The sequence below is a fragment of the Teleopsis dalmanni genome, chromosome X, assembly GCF_002237135.1.
Source record: "Teleopsis dalmanni isolate 2A chromosome X, ASM223713v2, whole genome shotgun sequence".
NCBI classification, from domain to species: Eukaryota; Metazoa; Arthropoda; class Insecta; order Diptera; family Diopsidae; genus Teleopsis; species Teleopsis dalmanni.
The window spans coordinates 53,591,277-53,618,326 of NC_051848.1; the positions used below are offsets into that span (position 1 = coordinate 53,591,277).

General features: G+C 31.8%; 2 protein-coding genes across 2 annotated transcripts in view; one reads left to right on the forward strand and one right to left on the reverse strand.

Annotated features, from left to right (window-relative positions):
* Positions 1 to 27,050, reverse strand: part of LOC119687606 (tyrosine-protein kinase Drl) — a 180,182-nt gene that overhangs the window by 35,129 nt on the left and 118,003 nt on the right. The gene's annotated exons all lie outside the window — the stretch shown is intronic.
* On the forward strand, positions 8,238 to 8,920 carry LOC119687607 (leucine-rich repeat-containing protein 20-like). The gene has a single exon (XM_038101986.1). It carries the CDS (start codon positions 8,306 to 8,308, stop codon positions 8,834 to 8,836), a length of 531 nt encoding a protein of 176 aa, XP_037957914.1. The 5' UTR covers positions 8,238 to 8,305; the 3' UTR covers positions 8,837 to 8,920.

The window sequence follows — 27,050 nt, forward strand, 5'->3', positions numbered from 1 at the left end:
TGTTTTTACAAATAATAAACAACAAACACAAAGGAAAGCCACAACATATACGACATATACAACCCAAGCAGCGGGACTAATAAAAAAAAAAATATCCATAACATCTTACTTGCAGAGGCAAGGGGTTGAGATTTGCTGCCACTGTTTGTTGGCTTAATTTATGTACTGTGCAATCATGTGTGTTTGTGCTTTTATGTGCGGGAATTTCAAATTATTTTATTTTATAACCTAAACTCCTCTTTATCTTCATAACATCGCTGATAATTTGTAGGAAATGTACGCCATTATTTGGCAAGAATAATTAAAACTAATGTATTGTCCTTTTTCAATTTGTTATGTGCCAAGAAAATTAAACATTTTCCTTTTGGCTGGCATATGTCATAAAGTCACCAGAAAACTTTCTTCTCCTTCTGCTTCTCATGCCAAAGGAAATTCTATTTTATTAAAACGCGAAATGACTCCCAACTGAATTGAGAAAATCAAAAGAACCGACCACAAAAAATGACTTATGGAAGTAGTTTTAATGATATTCTCTCATTTCCATCAAAATTAAATTTTTTACGATAAATCCCCTAAGTAGAAGATGTTAACTCTTAATATCTGAAAACAAGAAAGACTACTTCAAGAAAACGTTAAAAATATTTTACAATGGATTTAATAAAACTTCAATAATTCCCTGGCAGTCAATAAGGTTCACAATTAATTTAATTATTTCGATCTGTTTATATTTTCAGTGAGTTATATTTTATCTATGACATAATAGACATTTTTAATGCTATCAATAGACTAATTTCTGAACAAGTATCAATACACTATTCACACGGCCAAATAGAAACTGAATTCCGATCAAGAATTACTACACTGTTCACATGATGCAATATAAGTTGTGTCGAAAGTTAGCTTTAATCGGTATCGCTTTAATCACTTAACATTTTAAAGGATTCAATCGGCACCCATTAAGCATAGAAAGAATTAAAAAGCTTGTTATCCTAAGATATCTTTAAAAATTGCATAGATGTTTTTAATATTAGGAATTTTACTAATGAAGGCAAAAGCGAATTTGCCGAAATACATTTAGAAATATATTAAAAATTGAAGTTCGAAATAAAAATTAATATTCTAAAAAAAAACAAAACCGACTTTAAATTTATTTATGTATTTATTCATGAGTTAACACTAAAATTAATTTTAAACTTAACTTAGAATAGGGAATTGGACTAATAGGTCCTTCGCCCTTTACCTTAAAACATATTTTTATTAAACATGTGATTATTGTCCTTTTTTTGCTGATGATTTAAGTTTCGAAGTGAGATACTTGAAACTGTATTTGATGGATATATATATGATCTCATATAAATAGCCGACAATTTTGTATGAAAGTCACTTTGCGCCAGCATACCGAAGTGCGTAGAGACCTACTCTATAGCTAAGTCGCCAAAGTCTTTTGAACCAAATAGTATTCTGATACTATAAGCTAAATAAATTTGTATTGAGTAGAATAATTTTGTATAACGCCTCTGAATTTTAATGTCGTTCGCTAGACAATAGGAATCAATATTTTTTGTAGCATAACAGGTAATAATTAGAATAAGTTATTTTTAAAGGTCTCTTGATTCAATAAAAATTTTGAAATAAATACCAAACGGGTTTTAATTTTCCTCTCCTTGGTTTATCAGCTTTCGAACTGGTCAATAAACAAATTTATTGCGACGACCCGGACCGCGACTGAGTGATACCTCAGCGAAAATAAAACAACGAAGACGTGTCGTTACATACTGACGTATGTTAAGGTAGGGTCTAGGTAGGATATCAATGGCGTCTATAAGGCATTAGGGAATACTACAAGAAACTATACATTATGTTACTCTTGTAGTATTCTAGTAGCACAAAAACTAAATTTTATTAAATTTAATAAATTAATTTATTTATTCAGTCGACTAAATTAAAGCTTTAAAGAAGCAGAAAGTATTCTTAGGATAGGCATTTAAAAAATGGCCTACGTAGCACTTTTGTAGAGCAGTATATTTCATGCATAGACTTTCAGACCAGAAGATTAAGCTAGATAAGGCAGTGTTAAAATGCATCCATTAATTTTTTTCTTTTTGTGAATTTAAGTATAACAGTACTGTTGAAACAAATTATTTCTAAATAACGGAAAGTAGGAAGGACGGAAAAGTATTGTAATATGTTAGAATGTAGTTTTACTTTAGATTGGCTGTAATCTCAAGCAAGCACTAACGGTGATTAGTAAAAGTAGTAGGTGTCTCTGGAAACTGATGGCTTCTGATTTATTAAAAACCAGAACGTCAGAATGAAAAAATCTTAAAATATTTCCTATCACAACCTGCAACCTTATAGAGAAAATAGAAAGTTTTTCATTTTCTCTGTACAATTGTTGAAGGCAGAAATCAACTATCCTAAATAAATCGCTCTTTTAAAATCTGAATCAGCAAGTAGAAATTAATACTTACTCATTTCAGAGATCACTAAACCACACTGGTTGAATCTATAAATCTACGAAAACAACTGAACAACCAATTGATAACAAGTATGTGCCAACAAAATGATAGGGAAGTTATGATGGCTCACCACCTAAAGCAACATTACCAACCCCACAGATTACTTCCAACAATCTGCCCAAATAACTGAACAACCAGTTGATAACAAAAACGTAGTAGTCATCAATGACCCTTATATGTTACGTAATAAATTTCAATTTGAAACATTGATACTCATTTATAACATTAACTTACTTAGTAAAACATTGGAAACTAAGAACAAAATTTATCGGAAACGTACTCATGAATATATTTCAAAATAGCACAAATATTTATAAACCAAGCAAGCTATTAATATGCGAAGGTTCCAACAATAAATAGGTCTATGTTCTGGAGCCTCTCGTCGCGTTAGAAGACTAATCGTCATTTAACATTTCCAAAAGGAATCTACTAAAACGTAAATGTCTACGGATTACAACAATAACATTAATACGAGTATGCGAATTATTATTTTTTGTATTTTCGTAAACTCTATAAATTTTTTTTTGTCTTTTATCAATAAAAAAAAAACATTTATTTTAATTTCAAACAATTTATTTGCTGCATTTTATGAAGAAATCAATTTATACTTAGAGCAATATTGCTAAAATCTATTACATTTATTTCTTTCCATCACTCGAACTCATCAGAGCGCACATAAGGTGACAAATAAACGATATTGGCAACGAAAAAATATTGCAGCAAATCTAATTAAAACGAAAGCGCTCAATAAGAGTCGTCCATCAAAGGCATAACTGTCAACGAAATGTATTAACAAAATAAAAAAAAAAACTTCAACAAATAAATACAATATTAAAAACAAACAACAAATACACAAAAAAAACAAAACACAAAATAATATTGTAAAATAAAATATGAAAAAAACAAAAATGTGAGAATTGGTAAAAATGACCTAAAACGCGACCTAAAACTTTGGGCCAAAACGCTAAAAGCTCAAACAAACAAATCAAATTTGATTGGCAACGCAGGAAGTTTAAAAAAAAATAGGAACAAAAACAAAAATACAAAAACGTTAAAGTAAAAACAAAAATACAACTTTTCACTGATCAAAACTAAATATTGGCAACGAGTAAAATATTTTGTGTGAAGCCAGCCCAAAGGCGATGGTAGATGAAAAACAACAACAACAATAACAACAACAACAATAATAATAATAACAATAACAAGCAATGCTGCGATGTGACAGTACGTACACGCGTACACAAAATCAAATCAAACCAGTCACGTTGGCAGGTGTCCTTCACTGCTGCTTCTTCTTTCAACCGTTACTTTTACTACTACTATTATTTTTTGCTTTGTTTTTTTTTTGGGTTTGTTGTTGTTTTTGTTTCTGTTTTTGCTTTTAATATTTATTTTATTTTCTTTAATTTTCTTTTTTGTGTTGACAATTTAACCGCTATGAGTGCTTGAGTTACGTATACGTTTTGCGTTGACTTAAGTTTTGACAAGTGGGTCGGTCGCTAAATTTGATTACTCTACTTTGGAAAGTTGATTGTTGTTGTTGTTGCTATTGTTTTTGTTGTTATTTGCTACTACTACAGCATTCTAGTTACTTTCCTATTTTTCTATATATATATACTTTTTTTTTGTCTCTTGATTTCGTTTTTTATACAATTTTGTTTGTGTTTATTTTACTATTTTCTGTGTTTTTAGTAATTTTATTTGAAGGCTGCGTGCATAAAGAACTTGCTGATTTATGCCGAAGGCTTCAGTTAAGTTGCAAAGATTCATCATGAGTAGTAACGTTAGCAGATGGAACGGTGAACAGCAAAGCAGAGCAGAGCAAAGCAGAGCAGAGAGCACCCGTAAAGGAAGCTGTAAAAGTAGAATTGTAAATATTTGTTTTACAAATTATAGAAAGTGTTTTAGATTCGTTTTCATTAAAAAAATAATTATTTTAAAAAGTTTTGACAGTTTCATTTTATAATCCACACAGTTGAAGTTGCCAGCAAGGCTTTAGATAAGGATAAGGGAATTAAATGAAAGGAAGAAAATAATGCGAAAGGTGCAAAATTAAATTATGACTGTTGGTTCGTTAGAAGTAGCGTGGATGGTGAGGGGGGTTAAATATATTATTTGTATGAATAATATAAACAAAAACTTAAGATTTGATTGCTCAAAGTAAAGCCATAATGAAATAGAATTTTATTTTATTAATTGAAGTTGAAGTTTTTGAATTTCCCTTCAGAGTGAAAGGAAGAAAACATGGTGGAGAAAACCACTGACCGAGAACAGTGGTAGATATTCGAATGCATTTCAAGGCAACTAATTACCAATGATGTTGAGTTTTCATAGACAACAACTTCAAATTAATTTTTCTCCTTTATGTTAAGGACAATAAATGTGTAAGTTAGGTAAGGTTAAGTTGAACTGGCGGCCTTATGTACCAAGAACGCCCACTTGAGTTCAAATATGGTACGTTGTGGTACCATAGGAATAGCGTTGGTTTATACATAGACAAGGTGATCAGTATACGACCAACGCCGAAAAAGGCAACTACTCCACCATTTAGGTGAAGAAAAACCAACGCGATTATTCTATAAATCTGGCTAGGTCTCTAACATTGTACGATGACAGCTCAGTCAGATCGGTCAGAATTGGGGCCCCAAAGATTTTTGATCTTCTATGTGTAAGTTAAGATAGTTGCACTTTGAAAAAAAGGACAAGACACAAAATCATATTGTCTGTTGAACATTCTGTTAAACAGTAACATTTCACATAAAATTTTCTGGCTCAACGTTAAATTTTTTCAGTCAAACCTTCATTTTTAATGCTTCTAAGTAGCACTGGCATTATTTTTCTTTCAATATTTTTGTTGCTGGTAGCTTACACTGTTGATCGTTTAATACTTCTTTGTTGCCGTTAGTTAACACATTTAATCTATAGTTATTTTATTATGTATTTATAAATTAACTTTAGCAATAGGGTTGAGTGGCACAAATACTTATAATATATTATTAGATAATTATTAGATTTGATTCGATCCAAAATGTAGAATTTAATTTGTTTCGAGTTCCATATTCAAGCAAAATTGAATTTATATAGTATATGCTAAGTCTTTTACATATATATGAACACACTTTTTCAGGGTAAACAATTAATATTAACAAAGATGGTCTAACACTAGAAGATTAGTTGCTTTAATTTTCAGTTTATCTAGTGAAGAGGAATATTAACTTATCTAGCTGTCATAATAACTAATTTGGCGAGGAATCCTAATTTAACAGCTTTGAAAATAAGTTCCCTACAATCTATAATCAACTTCAAAAACTAGGTTATATGTATCATAAAGCAACCACATATTTTGAAACTCCTGCATTAAATGTTTTTCCTTCTTTTTAAAACACTAATACGACACTATTGACCCTAATGGAATTATTAACTTAATTTTTGAAAGTTAGCTTGTGTGCTATAAAGCTTCTGAGTATTTTCTGAGACCAAAGTCGCACTTATGAGTCAATGTTACTTCTCTGTATGTAAAATCCTAATATTAAAATATCTAATAACTTTAACAAATAACTTTAGCCTATTTAAGTTTTACTGATTAAGTCTTTAATTTTGCATTTATTTATAGTACAGTAATGTATATAGAAAACTTACAATAATGGTTATACAAACAAGAGATACATGAATATTCAAAGACTTAATGCATATACCTAAAATATCGTTACAGATATTAAAATTATGTATAAAAATCCACTCATAGTAGTCATAGGTGGTCATAGTAAAGACCACCTCATTACTATGCTCTCTGCTCAGTGCAATGAGTCTATTTGAAACGGGTTTAGATATTTCTGGTCTTTATAGTTTATGTCATAATTTTCAAATTAGAAGTATGCCCTGTATCTAAATTTTTGCGTTATAGGTAATAGTGTGTCATATCAGAGTACAGAATAATTTAAGTCCAACCAATTCTTTTATGGTTCTCATTTATTGAAACAGTTAGCCATTTCGTTGCCTGGTTGTACGCTTCGCATTACAGTGGTAATTTATCCAACTAGTGATGGATCGCAATCTGTTCGGCTTTTATTGGGTTTTGTAGCGGAGGGCCTCTCTTCATAATTTTGAGTTTGTATTCGCCTAACTTTAACTAGTAATGTAGTGAATCATTATCAATTCAGCCTTTATTAGGGCAAGTTTGTAAAGTTAACATTCAGTGGCGGTTTTGAAATGAGGATCTCTCTTGGGTAATATTGAGTTCGTACCGGATCTTTACCATTTTAACCTTAATCGTTATGGGTTTTTAACTTAGAGAAGGTATTGCTATTTGCTAAAGAAATAGTGTGTCTTCAATATTTTAGCTATAAGCATAATGAGTATATTAAGTCACTGTTTAGTAGGATCCTCGTACTTAACTACGAACTAAATTAGTTCAACAACTTTTACGGATGCCAAAATATATAAATTGCGGGAACTGCCCACATTTACTATTATTAAAGTTTATTCCACGTACATTATTTTGTCTTATGAACCGCATATTCCGTACAGCACTTTTTATCACTAATAAGATGAACTAGCTTTTGTTGTAATTTTATTGCTTTCACTTAATAACACAACATTATTTGGTTATTTTATGACTTCTCTTCGGCTTCAACAAACTTTGGGTTTCGTCTAATTTTATGAGCTATAAACGATGCTATAAGTAGTTCACTGCATTCTCAATTGCTAATGCAATTACTTTACAAACAATTTAAAGAATTTAGAAAATACAGAATTTATTTCAGAATTTAAAAACTTTAAAAAATTTTCTTAATTGTCAATTAAGTTTTCTACATCACTAAAAATGAGGAATCTATTCTGTTTCTGTAGTTTTTGGGCGATAATCGCCTTAGCTTCTGTATGATTCTTCCGCTTGAACAATTTCATTAAATTTACTAATTACTTGTAATGCCATTAACGTTAATTACATTTGGTTTGTTGTCTTCATTTTGTATAATTTGCCACATTTTGAAACTTTTTAGATATTTTCACACTCAATTTATTTCAGAAATTAACCCAACACAACCCAACCCTTTTCATATACAGACACATATTTCTGGAAGTGTTTTAATACTCCTTATGCCAAACGCAATCCTATCCATCAGCTCAAGCGGTTAAGAGAAGGGAAAAGTGCGACACAAGTAGGTACGGATGGTAAAAATTAAAGGTGGCAATAATGCGGATATTTTCTCCAAATGACTTTGTCTATATATATATATATATATAAGTGACAATTTTCAATAAAAACGATTTTTTTATTTTTTAAATGAAAACTTTATTAGTACTTTGCACGATGCAAGCTTAACTTCTACTGACTAAAAAAAGGTTTTACCTGCTTAGCGCAGCAAGTTCTTTTTTGTTCAATTTAATGATGTTGGGAGAGAGCTTAATGTCACTCCTCCCACCTTAAAAATAAGCAATATTCCTATTGCGTTAAATACACATAATATTTCATATATTTTATAATATTTTATATTATATTTTATAAAGGATAGTTGTAATAATAATATCTGTTTTAATTGATATAAATTTATACAATACAATATATAAAAATAATAAAAAAAAATACAATTTCATTTATGACATTAATTTCTTCAAATTTTCTTCTTTTTTTTTTTTTAAAATATACGTTAATTATATTAATATAATCTATTTTAATTTTTTTTAATCCATTTTAATAGTTTACAAATATATTTTATCAATAAAAAGTGAATATATATTTTATTAGTTTTTATAAAATTTACTGAAGTGCAAGCAAATTGCGTAGAATGGCGCACGCCGTAGTGAAAGTTGTGGAACGTTGCGAAAATGCACAAGAAAACAATACATTGGATTTGTCTGAGTGTCAATTAATGCACATACCTGATGCCGTTTATCATTTGATGCGAAACACAGAACTTAAGACTTGCGATCTCAGTTGCAATGTGATTAAGAAGATACCCCCAAAATTCGCTCTTAAATTTAATTTAATAACAGATTTGAACTTGTCACACAATCAATTGTCCAGAATACCAGATGAGTTGGCAGATTTGAACTCCTTGGCACGTTTAAACATTTCACACAATTCATTTATTGTACTGCCACCAGTTGTGTTCAAAATGCCTAAATTACGCGAATTGGACGCCAGCAATAACGCCATCATAGAAATCGACACAGATGAGATGGTGACCAGTGATTGCTTGGAGTTAGTAGATTTAAAACAAAATCCCTTATGCCGCGTCTTTCACCGTAAATTGCAAAACATCAATGTACCGTTCCGCATCGAAGTGTCAGAGTACGACGAGGATGCAGACTGGTAGTTGCCTCCCTATTTGAGATCATCCTACCGACTGCGCCAGTGACAATTTTCAATAAAAACGATTTTTTTATTTTTTAAATGAAAACTTTATTAGTACTTTGCACGATGCAAGCTTAACTTCTACTGACTAAAAAAAGGTTTTACCTGCTTAGCGCAGCAAGTTCTTTTTTGTTCAATTTAATGATGTTGGGAGAGAGCTTAATGTCACTTATATATATATATATATGTTAACGGCACTATAGTTCCATGCAACTTCAACCGACTGCATGTCTTTCTTTCTGTCTCTCCGCTTTGAATTCTTGATGTATTTTGCACAAATGAATTTTGAATGCGTGTAAGTTAAGCAAATATTTTGCATTTGTCATAATTTAGTAATGCAAAAATTTTATCTTAACCATTAGTGTCAAACGAATATAAAGAAGGCTACCACACGTGCTACAAGACAGCATTTTTTTATCTATTAGAATTGTTCTTGCTGACGTTGCTGCTACTATTGTTGTTGCTGTTGCGGTTGTTGTTTTTGAGTTGTCCTTAGTCTAATAGAATTTATGTGAATTATTTTGAAGTTGCAAGTGAAAAATTTCTCACCGTTCATAGAGCATACATATACCTCAACATCAGACGTACAAGCATACACACACATGTCGTATACGTCGAAAGCTGAAAGGAAATAAATTTATGTTTTCTATATGCATATAAAATCCCACAAAATATGCGGAGATGCAGAAGATAAAATTTGAAATATACGAGTAAATTGAGGTAAACTGTTTGTTACCGACTTTTATGATAAAACGCAACTTTATAAAAGGTGGCATCACTTTGTCTATAACGAGCTTGCAAGCGAGTGTATATGTCGCTTACAAGCGCACAATCAAATAAGCGACATATGCAAGCGAGGAATGCATGTGTATGTACGTCACCCTACCGTCAGGTAACCCACATACAGTGGAGTGTGTGCAGTTAACATACCACAAAAAAGTAATTAATTAAACAAATTTTTGTGGAGTCGAATCGAGTTGCAGTATTGCAACGAGTCACATGTGCACACTGGTTTGATTATCGCATTTGGTGCCATTCTTTGTCCCTGGCGCTCAACATTCTTCTCGTCGTTTTTGTTGTTGTTGTTGTTGTAATTCATGCTGCTTTTGTTATGTCATAGTTAATGTCCTTTTATTACTAGCAACTGTCATTTTCCTGGTGGGGAAGCAAACGCAATCGCAATCGCAACAGCAACAGCAACAGCTACAGCTACAACAACACCAAGCAACAGCATTCATCTATTTTGTTTCATATTGTATTGTATTACCGAAAATTCCTTTGTCAATGCATTCTTATCTTTAATCAAGGATACTATAAGCACACTATACTCTACATGTATACTACATATGCACGCGCATGCAATTGCAAGCATGCATTCAGCTGGCAGACGTACGTTTGGGTGAGTCTGTCGCAGACTCCCAACAGTGCAAGTATTTGTAAGGATCTGCCCTGTGTTTTGGTGGCAGTTTCCATTTCAACCTGTTAACCTTATTTGTCTTAACGCTTATTTTTTATTCAATTTCTCTTGTATTTTTGTTTTATTTTGTTTTGTTTGAAATTTGCGCTACACACACATTATTGGCATACTTAGCAGGTGGGAAGTGTTTAATTAAAAATAAAAAAAATATTTTCAAATCGTTTTGAAATCACTATTTGTTGGATTGCATTAACATTTATATATCTTAGAGGTATAAGTAGTGAGGGCATACGATGCTATGAACTCTCACTAGAAATGTGACCGTAGTAAAATGAAGAAAAGACAACCCTAGCCATCTCCTTCCCTTTAAATAAAAAAAAATCCAAATATTAAGGCGATCGGCGGTACCAAAAATTTAGTCATGTATATATATAGTATTGCAAAACTTCATTGATAAATATTTAGGTTGTATGTTTTTATGTTTTATTCATGCAATTAGTTAGAATTAACGGTTTTGTGAAAATAGCGTGGTTAAGCACAGAAAAACTAGTTACTACAGATTTCAGGTGGTTTCCTGTGAAATATTAATTGATCGTTTCAGTAATTCGAGAATACACTTTAGAATACACTGTACCATTAGTGCAGTTTATTGTATTTGTAATGTTAAGTGTCGGTTGTAAACCAAAAAGGTTTGGTTTGTGGTTCGATTTGGAATCGAGACTACAAACTATATAATTTTTTTAATTATAACCATTATTATATATATGTGAATAAATTATAAATATTAAGATAATAGTTTCTTTATACTATATTCAGACAAACCTTAATTTCACAATAATCTTAATTTCATCTTTCCATAAAAAATCAGTTTAAAGGTGCGGACGAAATTAATATCCTAAGGGATATTTTAAATGCAACTATGCGTAAGATAAATTTTCAGTAAAAGATAATGTTGAGAGAATGAAAAAGGGACATTTTTTTAATATAAATATCAGTGACAATGGACTTTAATGAAACCGGGAAAATGTTTTGAAAGTAGTGCAAATTTTTAAATTTGAATATAGAGAAAAAATTGTAACTGTTATTAATTTAAAATAGAGTGAAAAATAATAATTCATATACCTGAAATGCACTAATGGTAATAAAACTACTGAACACCATTCTTTATACTTACCAGATACTAACGATGTTTGGAGATGTAATTTTTAACATTAGATTAGTGAACAAAAAACCTATGATTTCCTTAATTTGGAGTGATATGTACACTTTCGAAATTAACTTAACAACATTTTTGCGAAATTAAGGAAACATAGTATTATAAATTATAAGTAAGTTATTTGAATTATCTTTTGCTATAATATCAGTGCCATAAGTAAAGTAACAAAAAAATCAAAAAAGAAAAGAGGAGCACATTTTCAAACTAACGAGTAAATTTTCTGTCAAATAACTTTTATAACTTTTAAAAACTTTTTAATAACTTTTAAAAAAAAATCAAATTTTAAATTAATTTAAAACGTTTATTTCACAGATATGCTCTAATTATTATTAGAAGCTGTGTCCAACTTAATAAATGTATCAACGAGTATAGCTACAAGTACCTCTACATATATATATCTTTTGCCTTTAGAACTATAAATATAATGTCAAAGCCATTTGTAGCATAACTGCTTGAGTTCACATAACTTATATTTCTTATACTTTTTTTTTTTTGTATAAATTTTATTTAATGCAATTTTTTATTATTTTACAAAGTTTGTTTTGTAATTGATTTATGCAACTCGCTGTAATGGTGTCAGCTGTGGCACACCAGGACCACATACAAACGCGTCTACAAGCCAAAAAAAAAAAAATAAAAATAAAAAAAAAATAAAAAAAATTAAAAATAAAACAGAAACAGAAACAGAAACAAATTGCAGTTGGCGTCTGTTGCATGCGTATGCCAACTCGTTGGCAACACCATAACCAATAACCAACATAACTAGTGTTAACGGCAACAACAACGAGTGGAACACCACCAACAGCAGCCACAACATTATCAAGCACAATATCAGGATAATCCTTAACGGGTAAATGTATTTCAGTTGACAATTAATTACATTTTATTTTTGTTGTTGTTTTTTTGTTTGTTTTTTTTTTTTTTATTTTTGTTGCTTCCATCTCAGTCGCCTTTAGTAGTTAATATTTGTATGGAGTTTTATTTTATTTTTTTAAATTTTTTTCATAAATGTTTTTCTTTTTTTATTTTATAATTATTTTATTATTATTACGGTCTTTTTTAATTTATTTTTTTTTTGTTTTTTTTTTTTTGCATCATTACATTTTGTTTGTATGGCCACACTGTTAGGCGCCCTGGTAACGTCTAATAGGCGGCAAGTACTATTGCTGACATTTATGCATGTTCTGGATATCGTTTTAATGTTGCCACATTGTAGCTGATAATGTTGTATTGTTGTATTCCTAGTCTTGTTGTTGTTGTTGTTGTATTTTGGCTCATATTCCTGTTGCTCATAGTCGTATTGTAGTGCTGCATTGTAATGATAAAAAATGTGCTATTTTTACTGCAGCGACATAAGTTTCTGTTGCAGTGAACGATAAGTAAGGTCCTTGCTGAAACACAGATTTCCTATTTAGCTTATTCCTCGTATATGCCCAGATTTTACTTGAGACTTTAATTATGGTATATGTATATTGTTTGTACCTAGTAACTATAATGGTTGTTGTTGTTGTTGTTGTTGTTCTTGTTGTTGGTGGTGCTCTCATTTCATCGTAATATTCCTTTCCTAGACTCTTTATTTATTTGGGTTGATATTTACTCCTTGCGATTTAAGTGCAATTTTCGTCTACGGCAATTACTGCAACGCATTAAATTTTCTATGTATGACAATGTTAGTGTGTTTGTGTGTGTGTGTGTGTGTGTGTGTGTGTGTGTGAGTATAAATTTTGTCGCATTGCTGTGTTACTTTTTTTTTGTCTGTACAGACAGAAATATGTACTATTCACTATGTTATGCTATATTACAGCACTTTTGTATGCTATTTCTATTCTAATTTATGCGTATCAGTTTAAGTGCATATGTTCTATTGATTTATGTAGAAATGCCATGTCATCGATAAGAATTTATGCTCTTAAAGAGCAATAGCCTTAAATTACGACGACTAAGCATTTATTTGCAAGTGCTTACAACTAAAGCTGGGCCAGAGGTAATTCTATGGAAGTACTGAATATGTACCGAATATACGTGTTCATGTAGAATATATTGACTAGATTTAATTAAATTTTTGTGAGTGTGACTCTCAAGTGCAAAGATTATTAATCAAATTTGATTTTTTCTATTGTATTTTCTAAAAAAAAAAATAAATTCCTTTTTTTTTTGCCATATATCAGACATGCCGCATATGCAGCATCACTCACTTATATACTTATGCTTGACAGCTCTTAACACTTTACTTATACCCACAATCATGCCGAGATATGTCAATTTTGACAAATGATTTTAAAATCCTGTGTTGCTGAAATTCTCATAAATGATATGGCACAAATGTTTTATTCGAAATAAAGTGTGAGGGGGGTCAAATTCTTATCATAGTCGCAGTAGAAAACATAAATCATATGATTTTCTATTGCAAAACTTTGCTAATGGCTTAAACAAGAAAAATTTTTGAGATATATTGTAGTAGACACTTGGAAGAGACGAAGTAAACATATTGCAAAATTTCACAAAAAAAAAAAGTACAATTTTAACATCCACTACAATGGATACTGATAATTCCTAAAAACTTAACATGTACAAATGAAAAGTATTTTTGATCAACAAATAGTCGACTTACTGTGCCTTCATGAATAATTGCTAAACCTACAGTCAGTACAATTTATAAAAATCATATATTCAGACTCTACTATGAAAGACATGGACAGAAGTTTTAGGGTGATTTCCGAAGCAGACTGGTGGAAACTTTCACATACACTTAGTAACCTTAGCCCTCTAGCTCCAGAGTTTCTTCTTCAAAATCTATTATGAAAAACATGGACAGTAGAATTAGGTTGATTTGTGTGTTCTCTTAATAGAAAAATTTTCCCATTGAGCCGTTTGTAAACTTTCAAAATGACCATGTTTACTTAGCTGAACGCACTGCCATTCCCTGCCATTTGAAGCTATGAATGGCCACCCGAAGTGATTTTCGTTTTCCATCTCAAATAATGGTATGGGCAGCTATGGCCGCCGATTTGATCTCCAATCGTTTTTATGAAGCCTGTTATCCAACAAGACTCGACATCGGACGCGGCCTCATGAAGCTCGTGTGAAGTAAGAATGGTTATAATATCATATTTCAGACTATATTTCATCCACACAGTGACTTTTGAATTCGCCAGATGCAAAATAAATGCCAGTATGGATGCGCTGAAGAAAGACATTGTTTAGCAATGGGCCAAAAAACGAGAAAATCATATTTGTGAAGCATGCAACTCATGTTCTAAACATTTGAAGGCCGTAGTCACGCAAAAGGTGGCCTTCATCCACATCGAGGTAGAGTGAATGCATTCTTAATGAATTCTTACAAATAATAATTTCACAAAAAAAGGATATAGCTGCTTGAATAGATAACACTTCAATCCTTTAACCCTGTATATTAGTTACACTTACTAAAAATCAATTCACAAGAATTAGCATGTCGCTTTAAACATTATTAACTAATCTGCTTATCAATAGTCCAATCTTACTTATGATGTCTCTAGTATAATAGGAAATTAGATAACTTCCATGTACCTTAATTAGCGATTTTTCGCCATTTTGCTACCACATTTCTCGCAAGAAGCCTAGTACAGAAGAATGATCCGTAGTCTTAGTTTCCAAATTCCTATTTCTATACTAATAGACAACAAAAAGTTATTGAAATGGCAACATATTAAGAAGTTATCTTGATGTTGTAACTCCTCGTTATTCGTGATAAATGTTTATTATGATTACTCATTACTCAAATTTATATGACTATATTACTAACATCCAGTCATCAAAAATTAAGTTCTTAAAAAAGCAACTCTGAACTATGTCGGCTTCTCTTTCAACGAGATTTAAACATTTCTAAAATCAACTTTCTAATAATCCAATTTATTTTTTTTTTTTTTCTAAATTACTCGGCTTTAACTAAGGACTTAAATGCTAAAGATGTTCTATTTTTCTAACTAAATAAGATTAAGGATAAAGCAAATAATGCAATTTAAAGATATTTCCTCACAAATTGAAGTAAACGAACAGAAAAACAAAAAAAAGAGTTCAAAGTGGCTCTGAATCAATGAGAATGAGCGTTTATCCCATCATTGCTGCTAAGATTATTGTGCTGATGCTACTTACAAGTGATTAAAATGACTTGCAGAAATTTTACTGAAATTAAAAAGATAAAATAGGATTGAATTGAGGACCAACAAAAATAAAAAGGAAACGAACAGAGAATTTCTATAGTGCAGATACATCGCGTTCAAATACGAACGTTGTTAAAACAATTGTGCACGTATTTACACCATTAGACAGTAAATTAGAGAAAAAATTACAAGAAATAGGAATAGCAGTAGAGATAGACATGAGGCAATAAGTGGAAATGGATTTTAGTGAAAGTTTCTAATGCCCAGTGGAAAAACATGAAATCTGAAGTAATTGTAAGAGATCTGCTGGTGTTATATAGGACTGAAGAAACCACCAACCAAACGACCCAAAAAGCAGTACAAAATAAGATAAAATTGAAAAATTGAAAGTAGAAATGGATAGACCATACGCTTAGATAACCGAGAGATTACATAGTAAAATTACAACCACCTGGTGCGCCAGTGAAAACGTTGGGAAGAACCATCGAAAGTGAACTAGCTGAAGCACGATCTACATGGAACGACATCTACAGAGAAGCACCAATTAAAGTCAGATTTAGAATTATTTAGTCTCTATGCCCCACTGGATGAAGTGAATAATAGTAGTAAAGAAACACCAAACTCATGAATGGCAACAAACATGGTTCACAGAGTACTTATGAAGGGTGAGAAAAGCTTTTAGTAAGAAAAACATAAAGACTGTTAGCAAAATATTTGAGATTGATTACAGTAATATAAAAAAAAAACAAAAACAAAAAGAAATAAAAACACAATTAGAATATTTAGATCCAAGAAAAACAATGATGAGAGTGGAATAACAAGTACTACAACAGCTATATCCATACCGTTTTCACAACTCATTACAAGATAAGTTGAAAAAGTATGGCCTAATATGACCACAAAATTGGGTCCGCTTTTCGAAACCTAATAATCACTTGAGAATTGAAGAAAGAAAAATGAAACTCAAGTCTCCAATTATTTAATATATCAGCCTTTTATTCTCTCTGTATATTATTGCTATGATGCATGGATTCAATTTTACATTTAAAAGTTTATAACAAGCGTGACAGGTTTCTAAGTTGAAGTCTAATTAGTCATCGATTTCCTAAATGAACTTGTACCTGTCAAACTTTCACACTTAGAAGTGAAGAAGAATGGCACTTATAGATTTTGTGAAATGTAGTATGGCTCGTATTTGCTCATACCTTGCGATTGCCAGACTATAACCTCAATATCTCCATTAATAAAATTAAGCTATCTTCTCTTCTTCTTTGTTCCGTTAACTCCCAGTGGAGCATAGGGCCTCAATTAAGCTATATTCAACAATAATCTTATTTTGCCATAATGATCAAGAAAACTTTATCCAGGAGTATTACAAAAAATGTATTAGGTTGCTAACTAATTTTACAATTCCCTTTCCAAAATGTCATGAACATTTAAGCGACAAGTTGAGTATATAGATGAGTGCGCCAAAAAGCGAGCCAACGAAGTGAGCTTAAGCATATTTAAGAATAAGTGGCTTGCAAGTTTATTGGCTGTCCAACATTTTTCATCACATATATTGAAATTTTATCAAAAAATTGAAAAATAAATTAATTAAAAGATACACATCTAAAGTTATCAAAACTTGTGTCGCCTTTTATTTCTATTATTTTTATAGTTTCTTCTCTCAACTTATTTTTTTATACACCACATTTTTTTGTTTTCAATTTTACTGATTTCTTTCTTATTATTTTCTATATAATTTCTTTATTTATTATAGCTTTCTTGATCACTGTCTCTTCCACCATTTATATTCCGTAAGTTTATGTTCCTGTCTCCAACATAATGTCTTACCTATCTACCTCGATGAATCATTTTGTTTCTCTATGAAAATTTAGCTTTCCAATTCCTACTGGGCATATCATTTTTTGAAGGCACAAACTATGCATAACCTACACTACTACTATTCCTTAGTTGCTTCATACATTGCACGTTTGCACGAATCCCGGACTCCATTCACCAGTCACTTGATGATAAAGGGAAATCCACAACATTTGCGCTAATTAGAGGTTTCTTCCGACTTACCTGCAAAGATAAAAAAAAGAAAAATAATTGTTAGTATGGAATATAAAAAAGGATGGTTTTAAAATAAATTGTTAAGAAATGTGCAAAAGATTTGGGTTATACAAGGAGAGATGAGAAGAAAATTATATCATGACTTAAGCTCATTAGTTAATTTGTGGTATAAATCTGTTAAATATGACTGACTGCCTGCTTATCGGAACTTAACCTTTCAAGTACAAAGTATAATGAGGATGTTAAGGACAAAAATATAAAAATATAATAAATTGAAAATAATAAAAAATTAAAAATAATAAAAAATATTATTGAAAAAAAATTAAAAGTAATTAGAAAGAAAATTAGGAATCAAATTTATATACTTAATTTTTTGTGAAACTGCATTTTAACATCAGTTATGACGGCAGTAACTATTTTACTTAAAAGAAACTATTGTATTTAAAAAAGAGATTTCGAATAGTAGTGAATTGCTACAACAAACAATTATTTTTTATTATTTTAATTAATTGAAATTTTTATTGACCTTATAGCTCTTTTGAATATTACCATTTGGCCCATCATCAATGGTCTTGGAATTATTTCTTGTAATTATTCGTAAATAATTTTATGGGACTGCAAGTACCAGAAATCGAACTTGTGCCCTGCCAAATATGAAGCTCAGAATCACCGCTCTTTAATTAACTGACCTTAAGCTATACTTGACTTTTATATTTGCACATATTGAATTAATATAATGAATAATTGAATTAATTAATTGTATTTTTATTTATAATTATTAAATTTGAATACTATTCTGCATTATTTGTTGCTTGATTTATATATTCTTTCATATATATTAAACCTAAATCTAGGAACGTGATACTGCAAAAGTCATGCTAATGTTACTCCACGTTTCACACGGGCGAGATCAATATTTTTGGGATATAAGTTGTAATTTAACGTCAAATATTCCACACGAAAGTGACTATTATTTAATTATTTCTGTAAAAAAATGCTAAAACAATTATTACTCTGAGGTTGTTAACACGAACTCTCTACCATTCAAGAGCTACAGGTGTGCAGTTAGGGTCTCCAACCTCGAATTATACTCTAGCTCTACACAGCCGCTATCGAACCAATTCTCCTTAATGGGGCTGCCTTCTGATATCAGGCTACTGAAAAGGCGAGCTGCATAAAATTAATTGACAAAACAAGAAGGATAACTGCCTTTCGAATCACAAGAGCTCTACACACCACCACCCGGATGCCTTTTTTGCTCTGCTTCACTGACTGCCAACACGATAGCCAACGCTATTCCTGTGGTACCAAAATGGGGTATTATTTGGGCTCAAGTGGGCTTTTGGAGCCAAGGCCATCACTTCAACCTACCTACCTACCTAACCCTCTAGACATTCCCAAGAATGGCTTAAGGCAGTCTAAACTGATGCGTAGGTGTCAATAATCATTACAATTACTTTATAAGCGATTTAATATTCAGCGAAATCTCCAAATTTTAAATATACGAGTATGTTACTGAATTTGAAGATGTTTATTTACAAACTTCTTCCTTGAATAGATTCGCTTACATACTTTAAAACTCTCTATCTACAGTAATTTCTTCAAACAACAAAAACAAACTTTGAAAGTAGTGAGTTAAACATATAAGAACACTGCTAACCTTTAAGATATTCCGACACCTTTCAGCGATCTTTGGGCAAATAATAGAAAGAAAAGATTTCGGATAGTTGAAGATTTCTTCTTTAGAAAAACAATATTAACTATTAAAACTTCTGGTTTATGAGATTCGAAAAACTTTGATTAATTTTAAATTTATATTTACTGCATATCCTGCACACATGCACGCATACATACGTTCATGCGTATTTGCCTGCCGAAGGAATAAACAAGGACATAATGGTATTTATTTATGCTGCTGGGAAGAGAAATACTAAATAATTTCATCCATTTACTAGTCCATTTAGCCATGTCCTTTCCAACTAAACTGCAAACGAACATGAAGTTAAAGGATAGTAGAGGAAAAAGTTTAAGAAGTAGCAGTAGTGGTTGTAGCAGCAGCAGGCACTTCTAATGCATTTTTGCCAAATTCTTTTAACATATTTTAACGGACAGACAAATTCCTTGCACACATGCACAAAGGAACACAAATAAATAAATGTGCATACCAATAACTACGTGCAGGATATAGGAACGGCAGCATCAGTCGGTCCATGAAGATATTGCTTGGCTGGGGGCAAGCGGTCAGGCTGGCGAAGTATACAGTGGCATAGCAATGCAGTGACAACATTTTAAGGTTTCAACAAATGATAAACGTGCTGCCAATAAATAACATTGCACCAACTGTACTCGTATTGGCTCAATGAACACAATATAGAGACCATACGATTCCAGCCCGAATTGTGGCGTTAAGGTTATGGTTAAAGCGAGCAGATATATACACACTTAAACACAGGGTCGACTAAGCGATTCTATAGAACGCCAGCAGCGTGCTGTTCCTACTAATAAGAGAACTAAACTGACAAAATTGAACTTAGAGTTCAACGTGAAGATATCAAGTCGAGCATTTGGTACAGCGGAAGCGGAATGCCATTCATGCAGTAAAACTTATTTCAGGCACGTACACGCAAACTTCGTGTGCGGCTACACAGTACAACTGTTAAACATTTGAACATTTGAACATTTGAACACCCTCCCTCGCTATTTAGTGCAGAACCCTAAGTTAAGCTTCCACAGACCGCACAAGTGCGCCTTTTATGTTACTAAACTGTGCAGGCAGCCGCAGCCACAGCTACAGTTAACACCGCCAACATTATCCTTAACGACAATAATGGCGTCTTCACCAGCCATCGCAAATTGCACTTCTGCCTGCAATCTTGCATGCGTGTGCATGATTGTGAGTGCTGCCAAATATTTGCAGTTGCTCAAGTGCAGCCAACATAAACCATGTGAAGCACCGAAATTGAAACGAAATAAATTTCGTAAAAAATGAATTATCTAGTAAGTAACATGAAAAATGTACCGGCACTGCCTTTAATATTTTCTCTCAGTGTATTATTATGCGTGCTGTTGTCTTACACACACTGTGCAATTGTATTGCTTACGACTGTGCATGTTTACCCGACGTTGCCTGGATGGGTCTGGGTTGCCAGGTTGCCAGGTTGCCGTTTTGCCCTGAGGACAGGCTATGCATGGGTGTTAAAATTTGCACAACATGTCACTGTATATCATCGTTGTTGTTGTTGTTGTAATTTGATAATAAATACAAATCAATATGCTTATTAAATCCCATTCTCTCCTACCGAACTTCTCTCTATCATAGGGAGTACTACATATAAGTTCCAAATCCAAGTGCAATTGAAATTGCATTTCTGCATTATTACATAGCTTAATCATCACAGGGTATTTGCATTGTTGCATAGTTGCCATTTTAATGCAAAATAATTCAGAGCATTGTTAAGGCTACCATGCCACTTTTAAAGATTTAAAGTACCACATTTTGTGGTTCTCTACCGCACTTTAGCTTCTGGCTTTATTAAATTTATTCATTGATATGAAAACTTTTAATATTGTTACCATAAACAAGCTAGTTAAATTTTATTGTAAGCTGATTTAAATATTAAAACCTCATTGGCGTAGACATGGAATTAAAATGGACTTTCAATAAATCGTAATAAATAGACAATCGGGTAAATGATTTCTCTTTAAAATTTTTCATTACTGACTTTAATCAAGTACACATTCACATACGGACACATCTCAAAGTAATAAAACACCTGAATATGCCCTTTAATATTGAAGATGTTATCATACCGACAAGGTCAGAATAGTGTATTATGTGTTAAGTACTGATTAGTGTCTACAATAGAAAACAAAAATAGACACAACTAAAAGTAATAGAACAGCTAATTATGTCCTTTAATGTTCAAGATATCAAAAAAACCGACAAGGTCGGAATAGAGTGTAAAATGTTAAGTACTGATTAGTGTCTGCAATAGAAAACAAGAATAGACACATCTCAAAGTAACAATTCTTTAATGTACTTAACACTTTACACTCTATTCTGACCTTGTCGGTATAATGATATCTTATGTTCTTTAATGTTCAAGAGATCATAACACCGTCAAGGTCAGAATAGAGTATTAGGTGTAAAGTACTGACTAGTGTCTGCAATAGAAACAAATATAGACACACCTGATTATATCCTTAAATGTTGAAGAGAAATAATTGTTGAAAAGAAATATCAAAGTAATAGAACATCAGATATTGTCCTTAAATATTGAAAACATTATCATACCTACAAGATCCGAATAGAGTATAAAGTGTTTAGTACTGATTAATATCTGCAATAGAAAAAAATCCATTTGTTCCACAATTTTAAAATTATTATCTTAATTTCAGATGATAAGGTTATCTCAAATTGATTATCTTAGAGTTATCTCAAGGTTATCTTAAAATTTAGAGTATTCCTTATAACTCACTGATGCACCGCTGAGTCTGAAAACATTTCAGATAAAATAGGATTATCTCAAATCTCAAATCTTAAAGTTATCTTAAGGTTATCTTAAAATTTAGACTAATGAGTATTTCTTATTACTCAATGATATCTGCACTATAGATTCTGTAAAAAACACGAGAGAAAAAAGTGCTTATTTCAACTGTTCGTGGATTGCAACCAGTTTTCATTGAACCTTATGAGGCCTTAGATCTTGAACCAAAAGCTTTTATAAAGCTTATATATCACAGTTTAACTCAGGAAACAACGTCCAGGTATTATACAGGTAATTGAACTCGTAGAGCATAGGTAATGATATTTATATTTTAAAAAAAATTATAAAGCAATATTAAGAATTACTATATAGCATAATTAGCAATAATAGAAAAAAATATATACAATATAAAAATATAGTGTTTATTATTTTGGAAATATCTTTATGAAAAGTGTTTTTTAATTAAAAAAAAAAAATTTACAGAACAATTATCTTACGAATTAATTTTAATAGGATACTACACACACTGGAAAATAGAGTTATATTATTAAGCAGTCCATTCCGATTAAGTCTACTGAAGTACTGACAAGTACGAATTGCATATATAAAATAATTTTGAGCTACATTCATAAGGAATTACCCGAAAGTAGTTTCAGGAAAGAATTATGTTTCAAAAAAAAAAAAGAATTTATATTATTATTTTAAAGAACACTATTAAAAGTATTCCAAATCAATATCAATATTAAGTTAATTACAATCTAAGGTAATTACGTATCATTAAGCCTTAATAGTCCGCTGCTAGATATCGAATAGTTGCAGCTATGAGACGGTAGCCTTCAGACGTTTGTACGCCATTTGTGGTATCCTAAATTCTGTACAATAGGAACGTCTTATATCCCATTAAGCTTATAACTTCGCTGAGGTCACAGTTTTTCTCTTTTTACTGAAACCACGTCTTCCAATCTTACAAGTTAACGAAACCAACAGAGTCGCTCAATATTACGGAGGTCGTTATTTATATTTTGAACCACATAATGAAAAAATAATAACTTGTAGTTAACAATTGTTTTATTATTTCTCGAAATGTTATCCTTTACGATTAATACTCGTAGATTTTTGCATGCGTTTGAACCATTTGTCAAAGCCTTTTTTCCAATCTTCATCAGATACCTCTAAAACATAGTTTTTACATTTTTGCAAAAATCGTTGTCCACGCAATTTACGAGTCTTCTTGACGTTCGGGAGCAAGAAGAAGTCATTGGGTGCCAAATCAGCAGTGTATGGCATATGATTGATGACCCATCAATTCGATTTTTTGAATATTCAATAATCGGTTGTTAAATGAGTTACATGACCACTCGCATTGTCTTGGTGGAGTTAGAGAATGATTCAATGATTTTCTCCGTGTTTCACTGAAGACTTTCAGTAAACAAATGGTTATGTACCATTCAGAATTGACTGTTTTACGTTCCTGTAATGGTATCGATATAGTTGTTACATGACTAGTTTTCCCAATATTATTAATATGGTGTATTAGTAATATACATTAGTAATATACGGTTCCCAATATTACTAATACGGTATACTACATGATATGATATATGCTCAGAATTCTACAGCCGGATTTATTAATCAACTGTTTAGCATATAGTATTAATGAAATTTATAGACCTTTTTCACTGTTTCGATATCAAATTGTATCTGCTTTCGAAAGTTTAAGTGAGTCTCAACGCATTTGAGAGAGACTGGTTGTGGTATCCTTTATCATCCATTGTTTCCTGTGTCAGTCCTCACATCGTTTCTTTATTATACATATTATTATTTATTTTGTTCCCTTTTTTAATGTTCTTATCTTTTTTTTTCTCTTTCCGCTTTTGATTTCTATTCTTAATATACTTTATTTTTTGTTATTCACTTATCGCAAGGAGTTTAGAAATTCTTCAATACTACATTGATAAAAAAAAACCACACTCGACGATTATGATTCCAGTTAATATGCCAATTAGGTGATAAGTGGTTGTCGTATAGAAAACTGCTTCTTACCTGATGGAACAGTAATTAATTCGTCGTCAATATTTGTTGAAAGCAATATTATAATTTGTAGTTGTGAGAATTTATGAGCTTGAAAAGCAGGATAGTTGCTGAAACACCCCTCGAAGACAGGCGAACCGTACCAAAGCCGTCATTAATATTACTCATAGCCGCTACGAACCCAATGACTGCTACTACTTCACCAAGAGCAGACGCAACAGCAGCAATTGCTGCAACAGCGGCAACAGCAACTACAACAGCGGCAATACCAAGAGTGGCGTCATCAATTTGTCTCAACAGCAACTTAATCATTTAATTTCATTTTTTATTGCTGCGGTGCGCTGTGGTGAGTCCTGGCTGCTCTCATTTCGCCTTAATGCAATTGTGTGAAATCGAAAAAAAAATATTTTCTCATATATAACAGGGATAGTTGTGAGTATGAGATTGTGTTGCAAAAAAAAAAAAATTGTTTGAAAAGGGCAGCAGCGGTAAGTAAAACGACCACCGATATTGGAACGTTGCTGTTGAAACGGAGCACACGTTTTCATGTTGCTGTGGCTGTTGCAGCAATTGAATTGCATAAAATGGCCATAATTTGTCGGTTCGTTATTTCGATTGAGCAGCAAATCATGGCATAATTTAAAGAAGATCCTACATGATTATTGAATGTGGTCGAAGATTAATGGTTTTGTGTTTTTCCTTTACGGGCCGGGCCGTACTCCTTTGATTGACATCGATATGCCTCTGTTTGTGAATGTGTTTTGCTTTGTGTGTGAGTTTAATGCTGTAACAGAGCACATTAGTTTGTTATGTGGCAAAAAGCAATTGCTACCGCTTCACAGTTTGTATCTGCCACTCACATATAGATCTGTATTTTGCTTACATGTATACATGATATTTCCAAACTTTATAGCGATGATTTCTTAGTCAAAAAATGAAAAAAGAGGTTTATAGGAGAGGGAAATGCATTTTCAATTTTAACCAAAATAATGGGTGTTAATAACTAAAAAATATATTATCAAAAAATTTTTATTATCTGGTAAACAATGTTTGCTTATTCAGTATTCTTTAACTTGCAGTATTACCCTCCGAAAAAAATTTGGGAAGTCATAGCATGTAACTTCTAGGTTTTAGTGCTATTAACCACTAAAACCAAAATACCGGCTTTCAGGTTGTCTTTATTAAACGGGTAACAGTTGAAAATATCGGAAAAAGCCAAATATCTAGGAATTCTGCTGGATAGTAAACTAAAGTGAAAACACAATGTCGATCTAAGAAAACATAAACAATTCTCTTAGGTTACCCATGAGGCTACAGTTTTTCAAGCGGAAAAGCTAGTAATTAGAGAAGCTTGTCGGTAAATTACAAGTCACATCAAGGACAACTGTAGTGTGACCATCATTATTGACAGTCAGACAGCAATCAAAACCTTTAAATCTTTCACAACAAAATAAAAAAGGATGTAAGAATGTAGAGAGACAATTGACGGGCTAAATCAGTTGGCCGATATCACTCTTATCTGGGTTCCTGGATATAGGAACATCGAAGGGAACAAGAACGCTGAGGCTTTAGCCCACTATGCTGCTTCCCTGGATGTGTCCCTGGCGGTATCGATTTATATTATCCTAGAAACGATTAAGAGAAGTAAATTCATGAAATAAAATTAATCAAATAAAGATGTAACTGATGGACCCAAAACCATGATTTCCTAATAAACTGCTTGAATACATTATAATGATTATATGATCAAAAGCCCATTGCGGTTTAGACATAGAACTAAAGTGTGCACAATGCAGCTTGAGCTATTTACTTTACTAACAAACTGAATAGATTGTAAGGATCTAAGGACTTATGGGCTATAATGAATGCTTTTTTTCGAATTAAGCAACAAACTAAAATATATCCAATGAACTTTAAACTGACTTCCGAATTATTTGAACACATTACGAGAATTTTTTGATTAAGAGCTTTTTTTGAATTAGACTTAGAGATAAAATACATCCCGTGGACCTTAGCTATAACTTAACTGGAAAACTGTTTGAATACGTTGTAAGGATCTTACTACTACGACTGTTTCTAGATTAGACATCGAATTATAATGTATCCAATGGACTTTAAACTGACTTACAAACTATTTGAATACGTTATAATAATATTATAATTAAATGGTTTTTTTGCTAAGACATCAATTTAGAATATATCCATCGCATATATACTAAAACTATGTTAATCGATAAATTATTTCAAAATATATTAAAGATTTTTTGATTAAGGGTTCCTTTGATACTCATTGTTTATATATTAAAAAGTGATCAACGCTTGTACACTTTTATTATATGTAAGGCCACAGAGTCCATTTCAAAATTTATGTCGCTTAGTTAGGAAACACCCTATATATATACATATATTTATATAAGTATGTTTTTTTTTATATATTATGGAAGTGTGTTCTAATGTGTATATATGTATGAACTCTTATATTTGTACTACGAAACCAGTTCAAATGTTTTGTCTGCACTGCATGCCGTACGCCGCTTCATAAGAGTACTTGCTCCGTCTCAGGCTCAGGCTCAAGCTGGGACAGAGGTTGAGGTGGAGGCGGAGGCTAAGGCATGTATGTTGAGTTTGTGATACAGCATCAGTTTGGGAATTAGGGTCAAGTCTCAAGTGCATTATATTCTTCATATACGTAAACACATTTGGACATGAGTGCACATATGAGAGTACAAGCCGAACAGAAGCTTTAAAATTTGTTAGGACAAGGCTGAGTACGCGAAGTGTGGCAAGTATGCTTGGCAGCGCAGGATGGCTACCAAACGCCATAA